This window comes from Salvelinus sp. IW2-2015, unplaced genomic scaffold, assembly GCF_002910315.2.
Source record: "Salvelinus sp. IW2-2015 unplaced genomic scaffold, ASM291031v2 Un_scaffold4173, whole genome shotgun sequence".
In the NCBI taxonomy this organism is placed as follows: domain Eukaryota; kingdom Metazoa; phylum Chordata; class Actinopteri; order Salmoniformes; family Salmonidae; genus Salvelinus; species Salvelinus sp. IW2-2015.
Window position 1 is genome coordinate 19,283 of NW_019945444.1, and position 20,887 is coordinate 40,169.

The 20,887-nt window shown below is 40.2% G+C and overlaps 1 protein-coding gene across 2 annotated transcripts; it reads left to right on the top strand.

Moving 5' to 3' along the window:
• The first annotated feature begins 215 nt into the window (after window positions 1-215).
• Window positions 216-14,458, top strand: LOC112076977 (uncharacterized). Of its 2 annotated transcripts, none has more exons than XM_024143597.2 (18): window positions 216-350; window positions 860-990; window positions 1,427-1,561; window positions 1,683-1,719; window positions 1,814-1,867; window positions 2,004-2,072; window positions 6,543-6,664; window positions 6,999-7,133; window positions 7,225-7,264; window positions 7,491-7,562; window positions 7,672-7,719; window positions 11,913-12,003; window positions 12,150-12,215; window positions 12,373-12,444; window positions 12,541-12,636; window positions 12,838-12,966; window positions 13,477-13,563; window positions 13,695-14,458. In XM_024143597.2, the coding sequence occupies exons 1-18, from the start codon at window positions 296-298 to the stop codon at window positions 13,777-13,779; spliced, it is 1,524 nt and encodes a 507-aa protein (XP_023999365.1). In that variant the 5' UTR covers window positions 216-295; the 3' UTR covers window positions 13,780-14,458. The 2 variants fall into 2 exon arrangements, with proteins under 2 accessions (XP_023999365.1, XP_023999366.1); XM_024143598.2 differs by having other exon boundaries at window positions 12,841-12,966.
• Window positions 14,459-20,887: the final 6,429 nt, after the last annotated feature.

The window sequence follows — 20,887 nt, forward strand, 5'->3', positions numbered from 1 at the left end:
AGGAATCAGGTCAAGTTGTCATCCTACTGGAGGCTCTACATGGGGGAAAGGAACATTTATTGAAAATATTTAGACTTTTTAATTTGACTGCCTTAAGTTGTAGACAAAAAATCTAGTTTCATGTTCACAAAAAGTTACAATATTTCTCCAACAAACGAGATGCGTTTATTCTTGCTCCTCCTTGTGACGKAACTTCCATTTATGACTCAACAAGTCTTTCCCGCCTTGGTTTGCTTTTCACCGACAGACTGAAACTCAGCACTTAGCAATAAGTTGTTTGGAATAAGGGGCCACCATGTATATTTCTTATCTATTTGGTTTCTTATTGACAATCCCCCTGTTAATTCAAGGTAAGAACATTGTCTTGGCTTTGTATTTTTTCTGGGTGCTGCTGACGTTTCATATGTTTTAGTCTCCCCAATGCCCGGAATTCCTGACACATATTTTGTGTAGTTGGTTTAGCTTTTTCGATGTCTTGAGTGTTTGCTTATCTCTTTGCTATTTGCTGTTCTCTTGGAAAAGTTACAATTCTCAGGAAAGAAATATTGCAAAATACAAATTCTCCCTCAACTAGTATTTCTACAATATGGCGTTGGCAGTAAAGCCTTTTTTGGGCGTTGGCTACAGTACCAGCACTGTTACAGTATTTCTTTGGTTGTGAGATGTCTCGCAAACTATATCTTTATATGTGGCTACAAATAGTGATGCAAACATGATCATATGCTATTGTCTTTGTAAAGCAGGCTGCTTCTTCTGGACATTTGTATCTCTTCAACAGCAGTAAATAAAGATATGTGCTGTAGAAGGCTGTGGTAATTGTTTTTCAACATACATGATCTCTTCCTCCTTTTCTCTGCAGGCTGTTGGGGTGGAGAAGAAACCAAGAACGTTAGTTGTGCAAGCCTCCGAACTGAAAATGCTTACAAATACTGTGTAAAGGAGAAGGAGAAACCTATATGTGTGGCGTGGCAATCCGTGGATTCCAATAAGGTAAGATATCTGTTTATTGTATCTCACAAGACTCTCGTGACTACAACTACATATGAGGTACAACTTTCAAACTGGGGATTCAATATGGTTCACAGGCTTCACTATCAGACTACTGTAGAATCAGAAATAGGACTGTCTTTCACACTTCAGGGGAGGCAGGTAGCCTAGTGTTGGGCCAGTAACCTAAAGGYTGCTGGATTGAATCCCCAAGCTGACAAGGTGAAAATCTGTTGTTCTGCCCCTGAACAAGACCCACTGTTCCCCGGTAGGCCATCATTGTAAAAAATGATTTGTTCTTTAACTGACTTGCATTGTTAAATAAAATAAAAAAATATAGACAGTAGATACAGTTTAATGACAAATGTATTCAAACATGTAGAATGTTGTTTTTCAGTGATAGATGTCTAACTTTGCTTTTGTATTTTTTCTTCCACAGACGTCTACGTGGCTTGCTGAACTTTGCCGACACAAAAACACTTCACATGCACCCAATGTGATTGATGTCAGCTACTCCTGCATCACCCTCCTGCAGTGTGTCAACGTAGACCACACTGCCATAWGTGATCGGTCTGTGAGTATGGCTATTTATCACTGCAGTTTAGGCTATGTATAGTTACCTTGTAAACTACAATACCAGACCAAACATTCCAGTTGCATGTTAATAATTTGATATTGATGTTATCATATTTCAGGAGCATTTGACCCATTTCATTGTGTCTGGTGCACCAGGTGAGATGTGTATATTGTTTTTCAAGTTTGAGGACACGTGTTTTTTTCACATATTCAYAGTGTATATATATATATATATATTGTGTTGTTCTAGATGAGCCAAAGAAGCCTTTGGAGAAAGAGCCTGACAGTCAGAATACAACTGCAGGTGAGTGTTCCTCTGTAACAACAGAGCAGATTATATTGAAGGAGAGCTGTTGTTTCCACTGGTTCTCTGTTGGGTAGTCATCAAATGATTCTCAGTTATAAATGTCATTAACTATGTCTTTCATTTTATTTATAAGATGATGTGAAGCAGGATGTCGACAATGAAAACCCCAACCATGACAACACTCAGACTTGGCTCTTCCCAGGTGAGTGAGTCCACGTGATCATTGTGTGGTACAGTAACACTCTCTTATTAAGCTTAAAAACATGAAATAGTTGAAACAATATCATAGTCATTATTAATGGGCAAAACTGTGTTCAACCATTTAAAATATTATTGCATCTCTGACAAGCAATTGTTGCAGTCAAATTCCACTTGACCGTTGAGTAGCCCACCTGGCTGGCATGACAATGAACTGTGCGAAAAGTGTCCTCCATTTGCAATTCAAGTGCATAGTGTTTCTTACCATGCCCCTGTTCTGACAGGGGCATGATAATGGCCCATTCTAAATCACAAAACTAATTTAAAATATATATATTATTTAGTAACCTGTTTAGGCCAGGGGTGCCGCTAGCGGCACTCCTCCCACATTCCATTGAAAAGGCAGAGCGGCAAATTCAAATTTTTTTTTTGAAATATTTAACTTTCACACATTAACAAGTCCAATACAGCATTTGAAAGATAAACATCTTGTCAATCCATCCAACATGTCCGATTTTTTAAATGTTTTACAGAGAAAACACCACATATATTTATGTTAGTCACCACCAAATAAAAAAGAAAGACAGACATTTTTCACAGCACAAGTAGGCTGCAGGTAGCATGCACAAGCCAACCTAACTAACCTAGAACCAACCTAAATAACCTAGAAAAAACTACCTCAGATGACAGTCCTATAACATGTTACACAATAAATCTATGTTTTGTTCAAAAAATTGCATATTTTAGCTATAAATCAGTTTTACATTACTGCTACCATCATAGCTCAGTCAGAAATCGCACGGGTAAGCCAGAGTAAATAAAGACCCAACTACCTAATTACACATCATAAAACATTTCAGACAAATATATGGTGGATAGCTAATGAAAGACAAATATCTTGTGATAAGACAATATTTCCGATTGTTGAAGTGTTTTACAGCGAAAACACACATATATTTATGTTAGTTCACCACCAAATACAAAAGACAGACAGACATTTTTCACAGCAACGGTAGCATGCAAGTAGCTAACCTAACTAACCTAGAACCAACCTAGAACCAACCTAAATAACCTAGAAAAAACTCCCTCAGATGACAGTCCTATAACATGTTACACAATAAATCTATGTTTTGTTCGAAAAATGTGCATATTTTAGCTATAAATCAGTTTTACATTACTGCTACATCATAGCCACCATCACAGCTACAGTCAGAAATCGCACGGCAGTAGCCAGAGAAAATACAGACACCAACGTCAATACTAATTCACATCATAAAACATTTCAGAACAATATATGGTGGATAGCTAATGAAAGAATAAGATCTTTGAACAGAGCCAATATTTCCGATTTTTGAAGTGTTTTACAGCGAAAACACAATATATCGTTATATTAGCTACTACAATAGCTAGCACACAGCAGCATTGATTCTAGTCAAACGGTGCATAGCACAGTTCGACAGATATATATGAAAAAGCATCCCAAATTGGGTCCTTATCTTTGTGGATCTTCCATCAGAATGTTCTCCAAGGGGTCCTTTGTTCAGAACCGACTTTATTTGGATCCATAACGAACGATTTCCCTCAGATTAGCAAGCACACTGGCCGTGCGTTGCTAGCCTCTCGTTTCTGAACGCAATTCTAAAGTCCAGAATAAATTTCAATAATATAATTAAACTATATTGAAAAAACATACTTTAGGATGATATTGTGACATGTATCAAAGAAAATCGAAGCCAGAGATCATATTCACCTTTAAAATGGTTCTTCCAGTAGCAGCAGCGTCATCCAGTCCAAGAGGTTGTGTTCAGTCCCTGATCGAGATAATCAACTGATTTCAGCTCTCACTTCCGCATGACACCAGGCGAAGGCGTATGACGTGTTTACAGTCATAAGTGACATGCCTTTTATAGACAAGCTCCTGAAGAGAGAGTTCGCTTTTGGAAATCTCACTTCCGGTTAGGAAATGGTCTGTAAAAGGAGTTCTGTTTCACTTAGAGAAATAATTCAAACGTTTTTAGAAACTAGAGACTGTTTTCTATCCAATAGTAAAATAATATGCATATTGTACGAGCAAGAATTGAGTACGAGGCGCGTTAAAAAAATCATACGATTTTCCCCAAAAGTGAAAATAGCAACCCCTGGTCCCCAACAGGTTTTAATGTAAAGACAAGATTAAATTGAGAATAGTCTGATGGGAGAGAATAGTATCACTTGTGAATGATGCCCAGCGTGTGCAGTCTATAAGGCAAGAAAAGGTGCTTGAATTTTTGGGTGACTTTTTCAAATCAGAGTTACATGTATCATGTAGCCTATAACCCATATGTATGTTTTGATATGGTTTTCTTTCCTGGATTTATCGACCGATGGCCTGTAAGGTCCGGAAAGATACAGTATATACATGTTTTGTCCAGTATTCAGCCCAACTAAAAAGCTTCGACTTCTGGAGAACACAGAATCCAGTAAATATCTATTTGAGGATCAACCATCCATCAAATCTTCAGTAAGAAGTACTTTCCCTGTATAATGCTGAATATTATTGTTGATACATTTCAAAGTTAAACAAATGACTTTACACATTAACACAATACATCAAGATCAAATCAGAATGGCTGCTTCAGTTCCAAGTCTTCTCCAGCGATGTCTAGAAAAATGGGACCTGGAGAAAGGTTGTGGGACGAATTGCCTCATAGGTTTGACCTATTTATATCATGGAGAGAGAAATCCTGACAAAGGAGGAGGCCATAGCCAACACCATCAAGGAGGAGGAGCTCTACCACAGTCTCATACATGAAATTCATCCAAACCACGTGCACTCTGGCATATATACATTTACATTTACATTTAAGTCATTTAGCAGACGCTCTTATCCAGAGCGACTTACAAATATACCTTCTCAGGAAGGAAGCAAGGGGGAAGCTTCTGATCAGAGGAATAACAGTCAGAGGAAAACATGTTGAGTTCAAAGAGAACAATCCTTTCAGTTTGAAGTCGTGCATGGCTGACCAGAACTCAATTCAAGTTACAATTAAAAAACCACCTGAATCAGCAGTTGATAGTGTTGTGACTGAGTTTCTGGCTGAAGCAAGGAGGTGGGGAGGGTGAAAGGCACATGATAAGATACAAGGGTCAACTCACAAACTCCTCCAATGGAGATCGTTTTGTTTATGTTGAAACAGCCCCCATCACTTCCATAACACAGACTGAAAAGACTGGCCCTCATTTGATCAAAGTATTTTAGGATTTTAACAATTTAATAAATTGTTGTGTGTTGCATTTATATTTTTGTTCGGTATAAGAGACAGGGCATTGGGTGAGGGGTTATCCCACCCTGGAGCTCCAGTATTCCATTGGCTTGAGGGTGTAGATGTGTAAATCAAACCAAGGTTGCAATTGGAGTGATATGATTATAACTACAACTTCACACCAAGTCCTTTAAAATATTTTGCATGTTTGATTACCTATTCAAATCAAAATGTCCTTGTGCACGTAGTGTTCATCTAACTCCATGTCTTTATAAATCACAACTTTGAACACTTTGAGCAACGAGGCACAATAAATAAAGGTACAGCCCATATCAGTTACCTATTGAGAAAGTTATACCAAAGACAGTACAGTATGAAGATAGGCTAAAATTGCTTCTTCAACAGAAATCCCTGATCACACTTGAAGGTGATGTYATGGCGACGTTGGCTAGCTRAGCTCATGCACAGAAACACGTCATCGGGTCTAACGGTCGTCCCGCGCCATGTGCAGGCCGCCAAATCAAAGGCACTCTTTTGATATAAAGTCATTTTTTATGAAAATAGTTGGAGGAATAACATGTTGAAATACTTAAGACATTGGCTCAAATCTAGGTTGTGCATTTGAATTTCGAGAAAATTAACAGCTAAGGAAGAATTTTTCTCTTCTCTCATTGACTTCTCAAACCCGAATCCCCGGCCTGGTCTACTTAGTCTGCTTAGCAAGCGTTCCCGCGATGTTGCGTATCAAGGTTTAGAAACTGTGGTGATACAGTCACTTATAACTCCTCCTGTTTTCTAAACGGAACTTACTGAAGCAGAAAGAAGAGAAGTGAAACTTGTTTTACAGAACCAGCAAGCAAGAGGCAGCTCTAAACAGACCACAGACTAAATGTATCCATTCAGCCGGGTTGTTTTTTTGGTGCTCCAGTATCAAGGTAAAGACTAAGTTGTAACAGTATTTGCACTTTAACATTGCTACATTGCTATAAAACTCCCTGAAGGCAGAACATTCTCATACTTTATTGTGTCACCTGGGCGAGGTCGGCTAGCAACCCGTTAGCCTCATACACAACCTGTTTGTACCTGTGATTTGTTTAACTGTATTAGGATCTCAAACATTGGAAGCTGCAGTCTATCTCTATTTCATTGTGTTTGTGTTTAGGGACGTTTGTTAGTAACATTAAAGTAATGTTACATAGAAAGTTGTACTAAATGAATGTCTTCTTCTGTAGCTTACTTAGCATGCTCTCCCATCATGAAAATGGACAGGTGTGAAGATTTGAGGACAGGAAATGGATATCTGTACCTATATGAAACTCCGGCTGGATCTAGAATTGAGGTGTACTCAAACAATGTTAGTGGTGATCTTATGGTTTTATTCAGGATTTGTACTACAGACCTTGTCTTGATTCTCCACCCTTCCCCCAAGTGCACACTTGCAAACTTCCCGACATGGATTTCACAATGTTGGAAAGTCCCTGCAGCGAATGTTTACACCCGTTCCAATGCTTTTAACAATGGCGGGAAGTGTGCAAGTGTACACTTTGGGGAAAAGGGTGTAGAATCAGGACACAAACTGTATATGTTGGTATTTTTTTAGATAATATGTACTGTGTTGTATGACAAAACAGGGCTTTTTGATTCAAACCTGAATTCAATTCTTTATTTTCTTATGTGCTTTCCCACAGACTCCAATAGCCTACCGTGGCATGAACAAGCCTTTTGAAGCWAATTTTTCTGATAAGGTGATAAGAGTGAACAACAGTGCTGTCATCCTCTCTGAATGCCTGAACCTGTCATTCACATTCTTTCATGTTCTCCAGGTGAGTCCTGTTATTATTTCACACAATTGAGATGATTCGATTGTAGAAAATAATTTTAGAGATACTTACTTCCCCTGTGTCTTCTCTTAAGGGCAAGGTTGAGGAGTGCCATTTGCATTACATTGTTACAGGTAAAGAATGATTTTCCTATTTTCTTTCATTTTAAACTTCTTGCACTTTCATATTGGTACACATATCCAAGGCAGTTAACGCTAATTTCTCTGGATAAGAGCGTCTGCTAAAATGTAAAAAACGTARACTGACAATTCAACTGACATTTTAATTTACAATCCGACTGGGTGAGTACTCTAATATTAGCAAACTAATATCACCTCTTTGTCTGATCTTTGTCTGTAGAGAGGGAGCATGAGGCTGTGACAACTATCAATCTGATTGACAATCTGACTGACACCTCGGACAACACATCAGGTAAGTACTCTTAACTAATATAAAGACAGCTCATTACTGTCTATAGCATCTCCATCTGTAATAAAGTACATATTCAATTGAAATGACTTTACTCTCTGATTAAACTCAGGAAATGGAGACAAAGCCAAAGTCACTAGCCACACAAAGGAAATCACTGGTGAGTGTTTCCATATTGTTTCTTTTGTTTGACATTCTACTGTCACCACAGCTTCTTCTTCTTTTTCTTCTGAAGCCTATTATGGACAAATGCGATAAGACAAACAAACCCCTAACTAAATCAGCAAGAGTTTTTGAACACTCTGGGTTCAGAATGTGGACTAGTTGATGTCTGGCGTGAGATCAAACCTCAAGCCAAAGATGATACTTTTCTAATGTACCCAACTCATATTCCAGAATAGACTACTTATTTTTTCCCAAAAGCTATCTGCTGTRAACAGTTGCTCTATTGGTACGTTTGACTTATCCAATCATGCCAAAATATATTTATCTGTGAACCTGAGCAGCTTTGTTCCTCTATCCAGAAATTAGAAACGTAATACATCTCTAATGGCAGATAAAAATTTCAGAGCAGAAATGCATTGTGGGATTGTTACATTACAATCCCACATACAAGATAATAGTGACCCTACTGTATTTTAAATGCTTCCACTGTATGGGAGGTGGCAAAACCCACCCGAAGTGGTAAAATTATTTCATATACCTCATTTAAGAAAAATAACAGTGAGAAGTTGTGTGACATTAAGAGAGATGCGAACAATTGCACAAAAGGTTTTCTACTGAGAATTGGAGGCATGTAAATCGTGAAGCAAACTAAATCTTTAACAAACTCGCCATATCAATGATAACATGTTCCATGTTAGACAAAAACATATGAAAATGATAACCAAGTAAGCTCCTTGCCTATCAATTAAAAAAGGAGCAACCAGAATGTCACTCACCTCTTTAGCAAAATTAAAGACCTCATCCGTTGGTCCACTCTCCCATAACAATGATGGGAGGATAAACATAATAATGGTCAAACCTGAGTATGGGGTCTGGGTCTGCCCAATTTCCAACTTTACTAYTGGTCAGCCCAAACTCACAAATTGTTGTCTGGGACTTTGGGCAGATATGACTCCCTATGGGTTCAGATTGAATATCAATCTAGCCATCCTTTACCTCTGAATCAGTTTCATCATATTTGTGATGACAGTAAGTACACATTAATGGCATAGGCAGACTGTAGAAAGCACTTGGGTATTTCAAACCCGTTTTTTAAATATGCTCCTATTTCTTGTTGCCCAATGTGTTCTTAAAAGTCGGCCTTCATAATTGGTGCCCGCTGGGTCATAGGAGGTTCGCAGACTTGTTCCATAGTGGATTAAAAACAATGAAGGGATTTATCCAAATCCATCCCGAATATAACATCACTGGTACACATTTGTTTTAAGTGCCCTCAAATCAGAAATGTTATCTTTATATTTATCAAAGAATTAAAGCTGAGATCTCAGTTATCAGAAGTTAAGAATTAATAACCACATCTATATTAGCAAGTAATACATGCTAAGATGTATTGTACATTATCCAAACATTATGAATCCTCCTTTGTTTCACTTCAAAGGATGTGGGGAAATGACTTAGGCACGGAATTTGATGAGAAGGTATGACTTGAGATCTGTAATAAGATCCACTTCCCATTCACTAGTCCCAATATTAAGGAGACTAACTACAAATGAATGTTCATGTGTTAGCTTACCTCTGTTGAATTAAACTGTATGTTCCCAGACACCAAATTGCCTGAAATGTAAGACAGAGAAAGTACTTTTTTCCATTTATTCTGGCATTGCAATAAGCTAATGGATTTCTGGCGCTCTATTCATACAGCCACTCAGATCATTTAGATATAGTATTGGTACAATCCAGTGGCGGTTGGTGCTGTTTATGATGAGGGAGGACGATAAACATTTGTATGGGCCTTATTTCTATTACAGCATATTGGATGACTGTCATTCATATTCCATTCACCCAGCTCAATGTAACATCGATAGATTTAGGCTCCTACATGATACTCTAATTTTCCCTATAGCCTTTATGAATTTGCTACAACCTAGCATATGAATGAAAGTTTACAATGTAGGTGCACAGGTCGAGATACATTTTAGTAATCAAGATGACAGACACATTCAATATAATTTCATATTAATAAAAATATTGTAACCTTCAAAACGTGATCCTTTTTTAGATAAAACTATACTAAATATATTCACTTCATTGCAAAACAGTGAATATATTTAGTATAGTTTTATCTAAAAAGAATCACTTTTTGAAGGTTAAAATATTTTTATTAATATGAAATTATGAGGAGGATGGTTCTCCCCTTCCTCCTCTGAGGAGCTTCCACTGGTACAGTACCCAAGCCTTTACCTCCTTAATCAAATGCTGAATACTGCGCTTGATTCAGACAAGATAAGGTTGCTGACAACTTACTTTGCAAATAAATKTATTCTTGTGTGTTGGAAAAATGACTTTTCATCTGTGGCTTAAACAAGTTGCAAACTTCTTGCCATTGGAAAAATGAATAATGGACTTACAGAACTGCAGATCCACATTCTTGAAAGTATAGTTTTTTATTGAAAAAAGCTCTTAAAATAGTACTTCTATTTCATATTTTATCTACATTTATTGCACTAGTTTGAAAATCTCTGAAAGTGTGTCTGCATTAACAACACTAACAGTATTATGATATTACAGTATATCTGCTGCTATCAATAGCTAAGTTGTAATACTAACTGCTTTATTTAGTTTGTATGGAATGTATTTTCTGTTAGTCTTTATAATTGTTTATTTATTATACAGTTGAAGTCGGAAGTTTACTTAAAACATAGCCAAATACATTTCAACTCAGTTTTTCACAATTCCTGACATTTAATCCTAGTAAAAATTCCCTGTCTTAGGTCAGTTAGGATCACCACTTTATTTTAAGAMTGTGAAATGTCAGAATAAGAGTAGAGACAATTATTTCTTTCAGCTTTTATTTCTTTCATCACATTCTCAGTGGGTCAGAAGTTTACATACACTCAATTAGTATTTGGTAGCATTGCCTTTAAATTGTTTAACTTGAGTCAAACGTTTCGGGTAGCCTTCCTTAAGCTTCCCACAATAAGTTGGGTGAATTTTGTCCCATATCATCCTGACAGAGCTGGTGTAACTGAGTCAGGTTTGTAGGCCTTGCTCGACACGCTTTTTCAGTCTGCCCACATATTTTATAGGATTGAGGTCAGGGCTTTGTGATGGCCACTCCAATACCTTGACTTTGTTGTCCTTAAGCCATTTTGCCTCAACTTGTGAAGTATGCTTGGGTCATTGTCCATTTGGAAGACCCATTTGCGACCAAGCTTTAACTTCCTGACTGATGTCTTTGAGATGTTGCTTCAATATATCCACATATTTTCTCCTCATGATGCCATCTATTTTGTGAGTGCACCAGTCCTCCTGCAGCAAAGCACCCCCACAACATGATGCTGCCACCCCCGTGCTTCACGTTTGGGATGGTGTTCTTCGGCTTGCAAGCTCCCCCTTTTTCCTCCAAACATAAGGATGGTCATTATGGCCAAACAGTTCTATTTTGTTTCATCAGACCAGAGGACATTTCTCCAAAAAGTACGATCTTTGTCCCCATTGCAGTTGAAACCGTAGTCTGGTTTTTTTATGGCGTTTTGGGCATGGCTTCTTCCTTGCTGAGCGGCCTTTCAGGTTATGTCGATATAGGACTCGTTTTACTGTGGATATAGATACTTTTGTACCTGTTTCCTCCAGCATTTCACAAGGTCCTTTGCTGTTGTTCTGGGATTGATTTGCACTTTTCGCACCAAAGTATTCATCTCTAGGAGACAGAACGCGTCTCCTTCCTGAGCGGTATGACAGGCTGTTCGTGTCCCATGGTGTTTATACTTGCGTACTATTGTTTGTACAGATGAACGTGGTACCTTTTCAGGAGCTTCTAAAGCCATTGACATAATTTTTCTGGAATTTTCCAGACTGTTTAAAGGCAAGTCAACTTAGTGTATGTAAACTTCTGAACCACTGGAATTGTGATACGATAGTGAAATAATCTGTCTGTAAACAATTGTTGGAAAAATTACTTTGTGTCATGCACAACGTAGATGTCCTAACCGACTTGCCAAAACTATAGTTTGTTAACAAGACATTTGTGGAGTGGTTGAAAAACGAGTTTTAATGACTCCTATGTAAGTGTATGTAAACTTCCGACTTCAACTGTATATCAAAACATGACATGTTTTGTTCCTTTACATGATACTTCTATAGCACAGTTTAACAGGATCTCAACAAAGACAGCTTTTTGTTTTTCAGCTGGTGTTCTGGTTTTCTTGGTTCTGCTGCTGGGCATTGCTGGTTTCTTAGCGTACAGATATGGCTACATTCCTTGGAGAAACAAACATCCGTGAGTACCTTTCATGACCTGCAGCAACAATAGTGCTCAGAGTGTACAGCCAGTCAGCTGAGCTGTCCAAAGTTAATTCAGAGAGGATAAACTTATGAYTTAGGACTGAACGCAACMTTTCCTTTGTTCATCACACACCACATCAGATTTCCTCTTGCACAGCTAGCTCGGCTGGGTCGGGACTACCTTAACACCAACAGGGAAAACCAGAGGTGAGTCAGACTCAGTCAACATGAGGACATTTTTAGTAGTTACGTGGTTTAATGTGCTGAAGTGTTTCATGATACATKACTAAATATCAGTTATCATGCCAGACAACAGCTTAGAGCAGCAAGAAGKAAGACGTGTTGTTGTTTTAACTTCTCTAAGGGACAACGGAGATCCTGATGATCCAGCTGCTGAGGACGCTGAGTCTCTCCGATCTGTGCTTGTCGTTGACAGGTTAGACAGCCTATCTATTGAATGTAATGTTTATGCTCCTACTATACTTCATGTCTTCCTCAATCTATAACTGCATTTGTCCCTTTGAACCATCAGGGACCAGGGGGATGGGGTGGAAGAGGAGAGGGGGCCACCACACAGTCAGGAGACACATGTTGAGTCCTCTCTGCTGAATGGGCATCTTGTGAACAGGTTAACCTTTCTCTGAGAAAGASCCTCATTACTTCATTACCGGTTGGGTCTCATTATCCTCAGTCAGWGCTGATCCCATGAGTCATTGATCCCACAGGTTCAATGAAGGACCAGTTTGTTTAACACATGATCCTTATATTCTAAAACCTGTAATACCTAATGAGCATGGTAAATGCTCATGCATGTTAAAAAAATGTTTAGCAGTCAAGGAGAGAGAGCTGAGCCAAGCGAGAGGTTCGTTCAGCCAATGGGCAGTGAGGGAACAGATACTGAATTCTCTCAGAAGAGACATGCTGGATTTCCTCTGGTGAATGGAAACCATAAGGCCAGGTAAACTTTACCACATGATGAATACCTTGATAGATCTTCATTGAATGATACAGATGTAGGATCTTCATTTGAGTCAGTTTGCTACAGCAGGAAAATAATCCTGCAGCAACAGGAATGTGAATTGTTATGTGGGTTGATACATTTTTCATGAGGGCAAATCAAATCGGTCATTTTAAAGTGGAAATTACCAACTTTAGAAGCCTTTTAAAACGTTGAATACACTACAAGTTTGCGTTTCCTGCTGTGCAGCAAAATGCTCAGCAACAAAAGAGTGATCAAATTAAGATCCTACATCTGTAATCTCACAATGGGTCATGTAATAACGTTTGTCTTGTGGTGGATCAATGATGATGTCAGGTAAACTTGACTACATATTGATACATCCACAACTCATTGGGTATAATGTCACCAACCCCATTTTCCCACKGTTCATGTTAGCCTCTKTCTCTTTASGGGACAGTATWMTGGTGGATCATGAATGTGAATGTTGATGTCTTATTTCTCCAACAGGGTTAACGATGAGACTAAGGAAGTGACTYCTGGTGCACAGAGTCCAGGACCTCCTCAGATGAATGGAGGACCTCCCATGTCTGACAGGTGATATTGTAACTATTGCTAAAGTAACACTGTTCTGAGMTTTTTSTCCACTGTATTTTAATTGTAGGTACAGGATTGTATAATAGCCATGTTTCCTGATCCAGCCTGTCTTACTGTGTTCTGTGTCTAAGGTTGGAGAACAACCATGTTGGTCAGCGGAYGAAGAAAACTGCTCTGGTGAACAAGCAGGACCAGGACTGGTTAACAATGGCATGAAGCCAGTTGAAAATATATAGCATATAAGATGAAACTAAGTGTAAATATAATAAAATATAACATGATATACACTGTAATATAGAACAGTATAATATAATATGACATTATATAATATCGTAACACTTACTTGAAGCTGCTTCTTGTATAGTGTTATATATTCTAATGAATGCATTCTTAACAACATGAATGATGCATTAATGCATACATAGGACATAACTGTATAGTAAAATGTTAGTATAATACTGTGCTGGTAAGCTGCTAGCTGTGGGGTTGCCCCCAGCTGTGGTTTCTATTATTCAGAGAATCTACGCTCAACTGTGGTTCAAATCCATAGTTTTTAGCTTAGTTGTTACCGTAAACTAGCACTTCTTAGAGACAAAGTTATGGAAAATGCTGTATAACTACTTACCATTCTGAAGTGTAACAGTCAGGTTTTTATGTAACAATTGTTAATAGCTTTTTTAATGTTTATTTATATATTTGTTTGATTTGATTGAATTAGTATGACTAATGCTTCAATGACCATGCATTATTTTACCCTCCCGTATAGAGGGATATTATTTTACCCTCCTGTATAGAGGGATATTATTTTACACTCCCGTATAGAGTGATATTATTTTACCCTCCCGTATAGAGGGATATTATTTTACACTCCCGTATAGAGGGATATTATTTTACACTCCCGTAAAAAGGGATATTATTTTACCCTCCCGCATAGAGGGATATTCTTTTACCCGCCCGTATAGAGGGATATTCTTTTAGTGACTAAAACATTTTCCATTATTTGTATCCAAAATATATTTAATTAAATCATATAATTTTCTTCTCATACCGCATGCTGTATTTTCTTCAAATATAATTGGAGCACAGAGACACCCTTTAGGAGCGGAAGACAATCTGCTCATCTCTAATATCCTACTTGGATGAGAAAGGTAATGCAGAGAGGTGTGAAACAGAGGACACTACTCTGTAGCAAACACTAACAGAGAGGAGAGAACACTGTGGTGCCGAGATGGGGGGGGGTAAAGGATAATCATAGCCTACTATCACTACCTTGACACATACTGTATAATAGAGGAACACAGCTAAATCCAAACACTTGAGGGCAGTAAAGAACCAGGAAGAACCCAGTGACATCACCAGTGCTKGTTCAGTCTGAGTTTAATAGCTGACTGTCTATTATTACAGCGATGTTAGGTTCTGTGGGTGATGTGTACTACTCATGCCATCTCAGAGTGCCCAAAATGGCCACTAACCTTGGCWAGGGCTATTTTTACCTTTCTGCTGAGATGGCCTCACCTCTGTGGCTGTGTGAGTGCTGGGGAGTGGAGGAGGGTATCTGGGGTGTCACGGAGGCTGTGTGAATGATGCAGATTCCCCCTCTATCTGTCTGCCTAGTAGGCCCTAGGCGTGTGTTTACGTGTGTCTTTTATTGTAACAGTGCTGAAGTGTGGGGTGACTGGGTGGTCAAGGCTGGAGAGCTCCCCCACAGGGACTACCACTGAGGGGGGCACAGTAGGGGCCAGGAGAGGGAGGAGTGTGTGTATCATACATGTACTACAATGTATGAAACACACACATTATATTTTGTATGAAACACACACACACACACACACACACACACACACACACACACACACACCACCACACACACACACACACCAAACAACACCACACACACACACACACACACACACACACACACGCCGGACAGAGCAAAGGAGCAGAGGGACAGGATTGATGATGATGGTAGTAGGAAGCCATATAATTATGAATTAAGACGCTCTGATGCACATAATAATTAGCTAAGAGCTAATTAGCTAACGATCACATTCTACAATGGCCAGGATTATGAGCCATCAAGGAAACGAACCCCTCCAGGAGACACTTATCAAACACTGATGACACACTATCAGTAACAAGGAGCTTTCAAGGGAGGCTGGATACTGTACTACAAACCTCTTCACTTCAATGTAGGGCCCTCACATCACAAACTATAAGTTAAGGGGAAGTGAACACTACAGAAACATTCCTGCTTGTAGTTTGTTGTTGCCATGGCAAACTCACTAATGTAGTTTCACTTCCTGTGAATGGCCGGCTTTTTTTGCTATGAAACATCCAAAATGGTGGTTGTACAGTACTGCACCATACTGCTATCCATGTGATCTGCAGTTTGCATTATCATACGGCTCACTAAGTCTACGGTATACCTAAGCAGCTCTTCACATGTTTTAAGTAATCTGCCCAGCCCTGACTGAAACCACCCACCTCTGTTCTCAATGTCTGCCACTGGTGCTCAGGACCAGTGGTYATGAACAACCGTTGATTTCTCAGCATGAACTMACCCTCSTCACCTCCTCAACATAGAATAACCTTGTTGGTCGTCTTCCAATCATGGTGGGCGTACAGGACCAGTCGCTAACCAACCAACCCTGAGTGGGAGTGAGAGCATGACTCGTATAGAAACAACGTCTCCTTTCTCTCGCCTTTCTTTGATTGTTTTGTTTGTTTGAAGGCCTTGGATTGAAGACAAGAAAAATAATCAACCCACCCACAGTTATATCTGCATGTGGTTGAGAAGAGAGCTTACTCAGAGCAAGGCAGAGGCAGGGAGTCTTGTACTCCTGTTGGTACGAGGCTGAGGTTTAATACACCACCRTACTCAGATCCCATCACCCTGCAGGCCAAWCCATGAATAAATCATTAGCACTTAAAGACACCTTTTCATTTTCAGCTTGAAAGAGACCCACACAGCATTAGAATGAATGCACATGGAAAGATTGTAGGGAAACTCTAGTCCATTATTGACACAAGGTAGTTYGATTTTAAATAGTTTTTTATTAATATGTGCTGATACAGGGTCGCGCTGACCTGCGATGACGCAAACGCTCACAGAAAACCACCACCCCTTTGGCCCAGATAGACAGACAGCTGTCAAAGCAATGACGTGAGAAAAGAATCACACATCAGTCCTCAAATAAAAAAAGAACAAAACTGAATCAAGGTTTTACATCAACCTGTCTTTAGAAAGGATTCAGCAGTACAGAATAAATGAATGGAGAAAAACCCGTCAAATCTAAGAGAAGTACTCTAAATGGAGATGTACACATTATCATCACCCCAATGGCACACGATCAGTACYCAGTCCTCAAAGTTCCTACTGATGATGAACCTCCCAAACTGAGCCCTTCCATCCATACACCCAGCAACAGTTCTACCAGTCGTCACTCATCTCTTACCAACACTTCTCTGCCTTAGACTGTCTACCTGTCTGCTCATTCCTAATGTCTAATACTGTCTGGCTGGGTCTGACCAATGAACATACTGACCTGCTACTAACAGCATCACAGCCCCTCCTACAGTATAGAGCCCAGAACACCTCATGCACATTTCCCAGACMCTGCCCTTGTACACTTACAGCCATGCAGAACACTCACCAATAGACCTTGATAGGTGGCTGGCCACTTAGACCAGCATCTCTAGCCTACAGTGACCAGTCAGCCTCGTGGGGAGTATGTGTGTCCCATGGAGCTGCTCACTACAGAGATGGTTCATCAGTGTCCCATAGCGTTAGTCATCCACACATGCAGAGTTTCAGACACAGTTTAGATCAGAGTCACACAGTCAGAGGAGCCAGAGTACTGGGATGTGTGTTYAGAAATAGAAAAACATGCCTACAAAAATGAATAGGTCAACGTCAGCCTGCTCCTAGCTCCTACGGTTACGTGGATCGACTTTGAACATGTAAACGGTAAATCCCTTATGATCTTTTATGATCTCTAGCGCCACTTCACTGTACACAGTAGTTTAAACTACCTAACCTGACTGGACATGTATGTGTGTTACTATGCGTGTAGTATGTGTGTGTGTGTGTGTGTGTGTGTGTGTGTGTGTGTGTGTGTGTGTGTGTGTTGTCTTTTGATTTTGGACCAGAGGTTCCGGGTGTAGAGTACCCAGCCTACCCTACCCAGAAATCCATCTGTTGTAGTCCCACCCTGTGTATAAAAGATGGCCGCCGCTTTGAGCCATAACTCAGTTCCATGGACGGACATTACCCACACAAAAATAAACAGCACAATCCTTGTCACTGCATTTGTAATCATACTCCTACATATTCTTAAAACTATGATATATGTACTGTATATAGTCATGTGGACACGTAACAAGAGACCAATAACAAAATAGTACTAATTTATTATTCTCTATAGGAAACCTGTTGCATTCCTTATACTCTGAAATCTCCTTTGTCCAGTAGATGTGGCATTGATTCCTATTATATCTCAATAATTTCACTACACAGACAGAGACCTCTGTGTTACTGTTACAATGGGTTTGTGAGGCCAGTGGAGTTGATCTAATGCGCCTGGTTAGTTGATCAACTGGACCTCCTGACTCCTCACCACGGCAACAGTAAGGCATCTAGAACAATAAATCACATCCTTATCTCTGCTTCCTGTATAACCTTGCACGAACACACAGCCACACTGACACTCTTCCCCCCACACACATCTGTCCTGGCCAACTGTGACATCACATGTCCTGACACCGCTCCCTTTATGGCAGTTCCCTGGGGATAGACTACATGACCCAGTGCTCTCCTCTCCCTCCTCCGCTCCGCTGCAGAGGAACCACTGACATGTTTTCAACCTAAGCAGAGGTCACAGGATATGGCATCACACATCTGGGAGAGAAACAGTCCATCTGAGAAGGTCAGCAGACAGGGCAACGTTACTGTCAGATCACAGTCCTCGCTGTCTATTGGAACACTGAGAGATGACTGTTCTACCGGGGTAGAGCTGCAGGGGCCGCAACTGAAGGGACAGACTGACTCCAACTCTATCCTATAAGAACCTTCAATCCACCTGCCGGCACACATGGAGGTAGGGGCTAGATGCACGGCAGGGAGTGGTGGGCTGGAAGTGGGTGAGAGAGTGAGGGAGGGAGAGAGAGAGAAGTGTGTGTGTGTGTGTGTGTGTTGATGAGGTCTCTCCCTCTGTGGTCTCAGCCCAGTAAATGATTAGCCAGTGTTATTATCCTAATCAGAGGTAACATAGGGATTTAGATGGGGGTGAAACTCCCATTGGAGGACTCTGGGTCCTACATGTGTTTCTGCTGTATAATCACTAGCATTACCACAATACAGTGGCGCTCCACTGTTTATGAGATATCAATCTGGTGTAAACAAAGCTTTAGACAAACAAATGACTCCAAACAAAAACTCTGGGATTAATGCTGGGCTAAAAGAGAGCCCATTGGTGGAATAAGATGGGATGAGTGAGAAGGTGAGGAAGAGGAGAGAGAGAGAGAGAGAGAGAGAGAGAGAGAGAGAGAGAGGAGAGAGAGAGAGAGAGAAGGAGCAGAGAGAGAGAAGAGAGAGAGAGAGAGAGAGAGAGAGAGAGAAGAGGGGAGAGAGAACGAGAGAGTAGAGAAGGAAAAGAGAGAGAGAAGAGAGAGAGGAGAGAGAAGGAAGAGCAGAGAGAGAAGAGGAAAGCCTACACAGGAGATGGTGATGCAGGTTCTTCCCGTCCTGTGAGTCTGTCGGTACACAGTGTCTGTCCCTGTGAGGTTACCAGCTAAAGGTAAACTTTGTAGATCACATCAATAAAGGTGTAGGAGGTGATGATGATAATGATGGCGGTCTTGTAGGGCATTATCACTTTTCTTTATTCCTTCTAATCAAAATACACATTCAATTGTCCATTGGCTGACCGGTCAATGCTCCTATTGAATTAACTATGAGCTGCAAGGCCAATGTTTAATTATATTTCCAGTAACAAGCAAAAGAAAATGTGCATAATTATCGGATCCTTCTGTAAACACAGACATACACAGCGGTCCAGTGGTAGGCATATAGTAACACTACCCAACCAGGCCGTTTCCAATGTTAAACCAAGTCAGACACACCAGCACAGTATTGCACACATGCCTCCTGTAGAATACCTGGGATGCTGATGACAGGGCCTCCTATCTGAGTCTGACTAAGAGAGATTCCTCTACAAAAGAAGAATGGAGGAAAAACCGAATTATTCTTAATTCTATCCCGGCTCTCAATCCTTCTCTTTCCTCCCAAGAGCCACAACTAAAGTCAATGTGCCCTTTAGGACTCTTTGAGGAAGAAGTGGGACACCCAGGCCCTAACCAAATGTCACCCTGAAGTGGACGCTGGAGAATCCATCCACTTGCCTAAATGTACTGCACATTTAAATGGGCTTATTTCAGCATTCGCATTGCACAGCTAGCTATGTACAGACAGAGATCTTGAAAAAAAAAAAAAACGATGAATAAATGAACATAGAAATAAATATTCCAAATACATAAATAATATAGAGATAAATAAAGCATATGAAAATACATAAATAAAGAGCTTTTTAAGGTTGGGACAGACTTTAGGGGAAGGAACCTCATGAATACGTCTCTGGTTTGATGGATGGTTTCTCTTGGAATCGCTTTCATACGGCAACGCAACATTCTGACATTCTGGTCCGATTGGTCAACTCGGCCTGTCATTCTGACTGGATGGTCCATGGTCTCTGCTGTCATCTGATGGATGCGTCCCATTGGTCACTCGGCCTGTCATTCTGACTGGGTGGTCCCATTGGTCAACTCTGCTGTCATTCTGACTGGTGGTCCATTGGTCAACTCTGCCTGTCATTCTGACTGGTGGTCCATTGGTCAATCTGCCTGTCATTCTGACTGGATGGTCCATTGGTCACTCTGCTGTCATTCTGACTGGTGGTCCCATTGTCAACTCTGCCTGTCATTCTGACTGGATGGTCCCATTGGTCAACTCTGCCTGTCATTCTGACTGGGTGGTCCCTGGTACAACTCTGCCTGTCATTCTGACTGGATGGTCCCATTGGTTCAACTCTGCCTGTCATTCTGACTGGTGGTCCCATGTACTCTGCTGTCATTCTGACTGGATGGTCCCATTGGTCAACTCTGCTGTCATTCTGATGATGGCATGCTCTATTACTGTGCTGGTCAACTGTTCATGATACTGCGGCGAATGGCACCCTATTCCTACATAGTGACAACTTGCCCTGGTGAAAAGTGTGGCACTATGGTTCATTTGAACACAGCATGCATCTTTGTTCCAAGTTCTGTCTTT